This window comes from Alosa alosa, chromosome 16, assembly GCF_017589495.1.
Source record: "Alosa alosa isolate M-15738 ecotype Scorff River chromosome 16, AALO_Geno_1.1, whole genome shotgun sequence".
Taxonomy (NCBI): Eukaryota; Metazoa; Chordata; class Actinopteri; order Clupeiformes; family Clupeidae; genus Alosa; species Alosa alosa.
In genome coordinates this window covers 10,657,700-10,665,875 of record NC_063204.1, presented here as the reverse complement: position 1 = coordinate 10,665,875, position 8,176 = coordinate 10,657,700, and the positions used below count along the sequence as shown (strand labels likewise).

The 8,176-nt window shown below is 47.2% G+C and overlaps 1 protein-coding gene across 1 annotated transcript in view; it reads left to right on the top strand.

The window, feature by feature from the left end:
* gfod1 (glucose-fructose oxidoreductase domain containing 1) overlaps positions 1-8,176 on the top strand; it is a 38,966-nt gene that overhangs the window by 23,874 nt on the left and 6,916 nt on the right. Inside the window, exon 2 of the mRNA XM_048266199.1 lies at positions 7,599-7,792. Within this exon, the coding sequence (XP_048122156.1) occupies positions 7,599-7,792 (194 nt within the window). The remainder of the gene's footprint in view (positions 1-7,598; positions 7,793-8,176) is intronic.

Genomic DNA, 8,176 nt, shown 5'->3' with positions numbered 1-8,176 from the left:
TGTTCCTGCACTCTTTCACCCCATAACCTCTTCCTAGCCCCTCCATTTCCACTGCAGTGATGAGTCAGGTCAGAGCTGATGGGTAATTACCTCTGTGGTTTTAAGTGCTTTCTCCTCCTCAACTCCTGTCCTCCCCCTCTCCTCTCTATCTGTTTCTTTTCTCTTCTCTCCTGTCCTCCTCTCATCTCTCTTTCCCTCCTCCTCTTCTTTTCTCTTCCCTCCTCTCATCTCTCCACTCCTGTGCTAAAGTCAGACTAATTGCCCCTAATGTTTCCAGGGGGGTTGCTGTGAGATGGAGGCAGTTGAAGTACTCCAACCCCCACACCCCCACACACACACACACACCTGATTTGTACTCTGCATATAGAGAGTGATTGGATCTGCTGTGTGGTGCCGGGGGCCTGGGGTTCATGTGAGCTCTCATTGAAAGGCTAACACAACAGCTGTGACTGCGTGGGTGAGGTGGTGCATACAGACATGTTTAATGTGGAGCATCTCCATGAATCGTTACCTACATTATGAATACCCAAAATGGCTGAGAGATCTCGCCATGACAAACAGCTCGTTCGAGTCAGCGTGTGTAGACTCGTATGTTGGTGGAAACAGTCCAATTAAACTGCTGGTTGTTAAAGAACATCGATACGGCATGGAGCCAATTACTGGTCTGGGCACCTTCCGATTATCTGCCAATTACTGCCTCAGTCAGCCTTTGGAAGGGGCATACTGCTGTGAGGAAGGAGGATAGCAGGAGCTCATGGGAGTTGTAGTACATTACAGGAGTCTTAATGAGAGCTTTATGAACCTTGATTCCCAGTGGTCCAATTTTAAATGGAAGATATGAGGACCCGTGAATGTGTTGGGGTGTAATGGTCATGGATACACCACATTTGATTTTTACGTGCGCACACAGACACCGGGCAGCAAAATGGTCACTCAGTACTAATACTTGTGACTAATAATGGCCGTGATAGGGATTTGTCACTGCTCAAAGTGCCTCAAAGATTACTCGAATACTCAACGGATCAAATATCTTCATAAGATACGGTGACATTTTTAACATTGACACTTTAAAGAATTGTTTTTCTAAACAGTCAGGCTCAAATAGATTGAGCCACACACTGCCTTGAGCAGGCGTCTATGATGATAGCAGTGTGCTGTGTCTGCACTGTGAATCTGACATGCACATTCTTTATTTTTCTTTTCAATGGAAAAGTAGGACATGCAGTCAACCACCGATAGAATGCAGGAATAATAAGTAGTATATAAGTAAATAATCATGTGAAGGGATTGAAGTGAGAGAGCAGAAGTTTGAAGCTGTGTGTGTGTGTGTGTGTCAAAACTGCCCTTTGAAATGCCTATTTGTGTTTGGGTGAGCAGAAGCATCATCATCCTCCCCTGCAGCAGCTGTGAAATTCAGGGCCTTTGAAGTGACAGCACTGGGTCAGGCTCACACACGCGCACACACACGCACACACACACACACACACACACACAGAGAGAGAGAGAGAGAGAGAGAGAGAGAGAGAAGAGAAAAAAAGAAAGTGGTGTGTATTATTGATGAGCCAGGAGCTGGTGTGATCCCAGTTGGCGGTTCCTGTTGGGTCAGGCCAGGCCCCGGGGCCACACCTGACAGACTGGCACACTCGCATCACCCCGGGGGAAGGGCAAACTTCCCCAGCTCTGCAGTATGTCCAGCGAGAGAGCGGGACAAATCTGACCCCATATGGGGTCCAAGTAGGGTTCAGCGCAGTCCAGCTTCTTATATCAGGGTGAGTGGTGGAAGATTTTCCCTCTGATGGCATATGGTGTGCCTGTGTTTGTGTTTGAGATAGCCGTGTCTGTTGAGTGTGTCTAGTGTACGTGTGATAGACAATAGCTTTGTCTAAGTACGTGTGTAGAACAATTATTTGTATTGGTGGGTGGTTTTGTACATGTAGGTGTGGTTGAGAGAGTGGTATGTGTGTGTACGTGTGTGTATGTGTGTGTGTGTGTGTGTGTGTGTGTGTGTGTTAGCGTGTGTGATGTGTGTTTTGCACCCGTTATTACCCTGTACACACACTTATGGAGCTCTTCCAAGGGAAACAGCAGGGTGGGGAGCATGCAGTGATGGCCTAGCGAGCACAGCAATCAGCACCCCACCATCTCTCTTCCCCTCTCCCTCCAACACTCCTCCCTTTCTTTCTCCCTCCTATTATCTACCCCTCTCTCTCTCTCTCTCTCTCTCTCTCTCTCTCTCTCTCTCTCTCTCTCTCTCTCTCTCTCTCTCTCTCTCTTTCTCCCCCTAGCTTCTTCTCTCTCTCCAACACTCCTCTCTTTCCTTCTCCCTCCTATTATCTCTCTTTCTTTCTTTCTCTCTCTCTCTCTGTCTCTCTCTCTCTCCCTAGCTTCTTCTCTCTCTCCAACACTCCTCTCTTTCTTTCTCCCTCCTATTCCCTACTTATCTTCCTCTCTCCCTAGCTTCCCCTCTCTCCCTCTCTTTTTTTCTCTTTCATTATGTGTGTTGTGTCAGTCTCTCATTCCCTCTCTCTCCTCCACCTAACCCCACTTCCCTCTTTTTTTTCTCTACATTCTCCTCACTCTTCTTCTTCCCTCTCTTCATCCCTCCCTCGCTCACGCTCGTCCTATCCCGTGTTAGTTTTCCTCATGGTCATTGCGGCTTCACTGACTCAGGCCTTCCTCCCTGCCGGGGTGATATTTTCAGTGCTGTGACATGTTCCCAAAGTCTCCCCTCTGGGCTCCAGCACTCAGAGCCAAAATGGCTACCACACACACAGGACAGTTTCCCATGTTCCCATGTCTGTGGCTCCAGCGCTCAGAGCCAAAATGGCTACCACACACACAGGACAGTTTCCCATGTTCCCATGTCTGTGGCTCCAGCGCTCAGAGCCAAAATGGCTACCACACACACACAGGACCCATGTTCCCATGTCTGTGGCTCCAGCGCTCAGAGCCAAAATGGCTACCACACACACAGGACAGTTTCCCATGTCTGTGGCTCCAGCGCTCAGAGCCAAAATGGCTACCACACACACAGGACAGTTTCCCATGCCTGTGGCTCCAGCGCTCAGAGCCAAAATGGCTACCACACACACAGGACAGTTTCCCATGTCTGTGGCTCCAGCGCTCAGAGCCAAAATGGCTACCACACACAGGACAGTTTCCCATGTCTGTGGCTCTAGCATCTCTGTTTGCCTTCTGTGTCTCACTGTGCAGCTGTTAGAGCTGTAGTGGCACACACACACACACACACACACAGCATCCAGCATCTCTGCGGCTCCAACGGCTACTAATGGACAGTTGTCCATGTCTTGTCTCCAGCATCTATGTGACAGCCGTGTCTTTATTATATGTGTCCAACTGTTAGAGCCGTAAAGCCACTACACACACACACACACACACACACACACACACACACACACACACACACACACACACACACACACGGGGCAGTTTGTCGTCTCTGTCTGTCTCTCCAGCATCTTTATGCATCCCATCACTCTGTCTCCAACCGTAGGAGACATAATGACACACACACACACACATACACGTATGCAGGAGCACAGGACAATTTCCCGTCTCTTTGACTGCTCTGTCTCTGTGGCTCCAGCCGTTGGAACTGCAAACACACACACACACACACACACACACACACACACACACACACACACACATTTCCAGCATCTCTGTGGCTCCAGCTGTCCATAATGGACCATAATGGCTCCCACTCAGGCCAGGTCTGACTCAAGGCTGTGTGTGTGTGCGCGTGTGTGATTTGCCCGTACCTGCTGCATATGTATGAGCGTGATGCCCTTCAGCATGAAGAGAAGAAGCAGCTTGTGCCAAACATCTCTCTCTCTCTCCATCTCTCTCTCTCTCTCTCTCTCCCTCTCTGTCTCTTGTTTGGGTGATTATTCTTGTAGAGTGGCATTTTCCCCTTGGAAGAGTGTATACGTTGTTTTTGTTTTTCTTTTTTTTTACTGTAGAGACTCTCGGTGCCAGATATGCAGTATGCATACAATATACATATATAATGCATACTGTACAATACATTACACACTCTCTCCAAGGCTGTATGGTTCAGTATCCCTACTAAGAATTGTAGTGCGTTGGGAGGCCTGCATAAATATTCATTCAATAATCAACTCCCCAATATGGCCCAGCTGTTAAATGATGTGAGACCATTTTTTGCCATTTTAAAGGTTATTATAGTAATGGGTTTAGCATTTGTGTCAACTGTCTGGACTGACTTCAATATGAAGACTATTAACAGCCATATATGTTTTGTAAACAACCTCAATAACACTTATTGATGTTGTTTATACTGTAACATTGCCGTGAAAAACTAGCTAGCTTGCTACCTGGTGTATTCTGGTGATGTAGATGCAGATGGTGACTTATGAGTTGCTCAGACTAATTTGTTAGGCTTTTGACCTAGAGCAGTGTTTCTCAAACCTTTTCAGACCAAGGACCACTTAACCAATAAAAAGAAACCTCACAGATCACCTAGCTGAAAAAAAAACACAGTACACCTATTTCAATCGTATATTACACAGTAGGCCTACTCACTGAGCCTTGCTTATTGTATTTGCATCTTGCTTATTGTGTCAGAGGATTCATATGATTTAAACTGGCATATCTTACATTGGCAGTGTTGCAGAACTGTTTGAGTATTGAGTATTGAATCAATATTGCAAAAAACTCATCTATATTATATTTTATATTATATTTACTTGGGATAGCTTGCGGACCACCAGTGGCCCTCGGACCACACTTTGAGAAACATTGACCTAGAGCAGTGTTTTTCAACCACTGTGCCAGGGCACACTAGTGTGCCGTGAGAGATCATCAGGTGTGCCGCAGAAAATTACCCAAATGTCACTCACTGGTCCAGAAAAGCAACTGTTGCATCAAAGAATTTATAAGCACATGCTCTCATTGATTGTATGATTGCACTATTTGTGGTATGCAGGCATTGTACAACGGGGGCCCCATATCCAGTATTCACAGAATCATCACATATCCAGTTCATAACAACAATTCAATTAGATATAGTCACCTACAAATGAAACAGAGGGTGCTTGTTTTATTGAGCAGGTCTTGCATAGAAGCCATAATAAGGCCATATCTGTGTATTATTTGAAATTTTAGGCTATGGTATGTTTATTTTTTCTTCACACAGGATGTTAGTGTGCCGTGGGACATTTTAAGTGTCAAAAGAGTGCCGTGGCACAAAAAAGGTTGAAAAACACTGACCTAGAGCGCTTAGCTGAATAGCCGTTGCACCTTGTGGAAATGGCTGGTCACAGGACTATGTATGCTTCAAGTCAATTTGAGGAGCATGTGAAAACCAGATTTGGATACTTGAGGCGAGCTCTATATTAAAAAAGTCTGTATTTTAAATAGTGTTTAATTCAGGTTGCTCTTTTCTGTCAAGGGTGTCGCAATCCTTACAGGACCATTTAACACTGGTTTGAAAAGATGTGTCCCCATCTATTCTTTTCTTTATGTTGCATTGTAGTGCTTTAAATAGGTGCACTGTAAGAGAGCATGGCCTGTGCTGTGTCCTGCGTTCTCTCCCTCACGGTCAGACAGGCCAGAGTCCAAGGCTATTCACCCCAGAGTAGCCTTGTTGCCACGGCTTTGGGCTATTCACCCCAGAGTAGCCTTGCTGCCACGGCTTTAGGCTTTCCCCTTTTTCTCGCCTTTCCCTCCCTTTCTTTGTGTGTTCTCCTCAGTCCCTTTGCTGCCATAGAGAAGTGGGTCAGATCACAGGGATTAGTCTTCTGGCCTGAGCTCTGCCACAGGGAACTAATGGTAGATTAGCCTACAAGGTTTTTCTTTTCTTTTTTCTTTTCTTTTTTTTTGTGGTTGCTGTCGTTGTTGTGTCGCTGCTGTTCATGAGGCCGAGGGGGGCCACGTCGTGTGAATCTGTGGAGTAACTGGGTGACCTGGCTGGCTGGCTGGCTGGAGGACAGGGCTTTGGTCAGCTCTTAGAACTATAGTAATACCGTAAGACTTCTATAGTAGTTACAGTACTGTATATATGTATATGATGGTGTATAATACTTTTAAGTTAGTCTGTAACACCTCTATAATATCCTTGTCCTCTATAGTGTCCCTATAGTGTAGGCTTATAGTACCTCTAGATTCCTATGTCCGTAGTGTTCCTAGAAGATTACTAATATTTTGTCCCAAAGGCATCCCACTGTATGACATCTCATCGAACTGTAGCGTATTTGACCTGCCGTCAATTACTGTGTGCTGACAGCCTGGATAATTAACCTTGGCTAAGGTCAGGGGGTCTGCATACCTGACTGTAGCTGTCAGCGATGCTCTGGATTTTAAGTGATTCCCATTGCCACTGATTCCCATTGCTACTGATTCCCATTGCCACTGATTCCCATTGCCACTGATTCCCAGTGCCACTGATTCCCAGGGCCACTGATTCCCAGGACCTCTGATTGCCAGGGCCACTGATTCCCAGGACCTCTGCATCTAAGAGGTGTCGTATCTTCATGCTCCATACTACTACATATCTCTTTATAAGGTTCCGTATCAATGACTGCAGAAAGCCCTTGAGCTTTAATGGAGAAATCCGGCATTAGCCACTCTGGATTGATTGGTTTGGCCTTGCTCCAGTGATGGGTCATGCTGATGTGAGTGGAGAATCGTGTTTTGCTCTGCATGCTCCTTTGAATAGCTGCAGTCCCATTGCTCATTGGAAGTCATGCAATATTCAGCTCCACTCCCCACCGCTCAGCCGTTCAGCTCAACTCTTCTGGGAAGCTTAGCTGCCTCTGGAGCAGCGAGAGGAAGCTCCTAATTAGGTCTCGTTTGAAGTGCCGTGACCCTGTTTCTCGTCAGCCAGCCTCTTCCTGCCCTTGTTGATGACGAGAATGGCGACGGGGACGAGGGCAGCAGTGGTGACGCTCGCTCGCTCGGCTGCGGCCGTGGCGGGCGTGAGCTCGTACTCCCTCCTCACGTGGGGGGCGGGACGGTCACTTCCTCTCAGCTGGGTCTCAGAACAATGGAGGCACGGACCCAATCCACCCCTCCATCTACGGTTCCTAGTCACGTCCCAGTTCATCGTCGCCACGTGCCATACCTCACTGAGTGGACTTGGTTTGGGTCGGGTCGCGCACTGTAATGTGTTCTGAGACACAGTGGGCCAACATCCATTGTGTCGTGTTGGTGTGTAATCAAGGAGACATTCTGACCAAGGATAAGGATGTGTTTAAGTTGTTGTCTAAGCTTAATCCACCCCCCCCATAGACACTCCCACTTAAGGCCTACACACACGGCCGGCTGACGCGACAGCGATTTATGGCAGGCGACCAGCAAAATTGAATAGAATCTAGAGAGATATCAGAGAAAAAATCTATAATCTGTACCTCAATCCCAAAAATCATAAACTTAAACCCTAATGCACATTGGCAATCATAGAGTTTCTCACACTAGGAAGTCCAGTTGTCCTTCATTCACTGTGTTGTGTCTCTGGCGACTATTCTGAAGTGATGTTTCATAATGTGTGTGTGCTGTGTGATATGTTTCACACCCCTATTTCAGTTTCTTATTTTTTGTTTGTTTTTCCTCTCAAGGTATTGGGAAGAATGTGATCTGCGACCGCACGGCGACTCCTCTGGACGCCTTCCGCATGATGTCGGCCGCCCAGTACTACCCAAAGCTGCTGAGCATCATGGGAAACGTGCTGCGTTTCTTGCCCGCGTTTGTGCGCATGAAGGAGCTGCTGGAGGAGGGCTACATCGGGGAGCTGCTGGTGTGCGAGGCACAGGTACACGCACACACTCACTCACTCACTCACTCACTCACTCACTCACTCACTCACACACACTCTCTCACACTCACTCACTCACTCACTCACTCACTCACTCACTCACACACACACACACTCGCGCTTTCACACTCACTCACACACACACACATATGCTGGAGGAGGGCTGTTATACTGTATGTCGGGAAGCTGCTGGTGTGCACATGCACGCACACACACAGTTGTTAAGAGTGTGTGTTTGCTCTGTGTGCAGGTCCATGGCTGTTCATGTGGTGTTGTTAAGAGTGTGTGTTTGCTCTGTGTGCAGGTCCATGGCTGTTCATGTGGTGTTAAGAGTGTGTGTTTGCTCTGTGTGCAGGTCCATGGCTGTTCATGTGGTGTTAG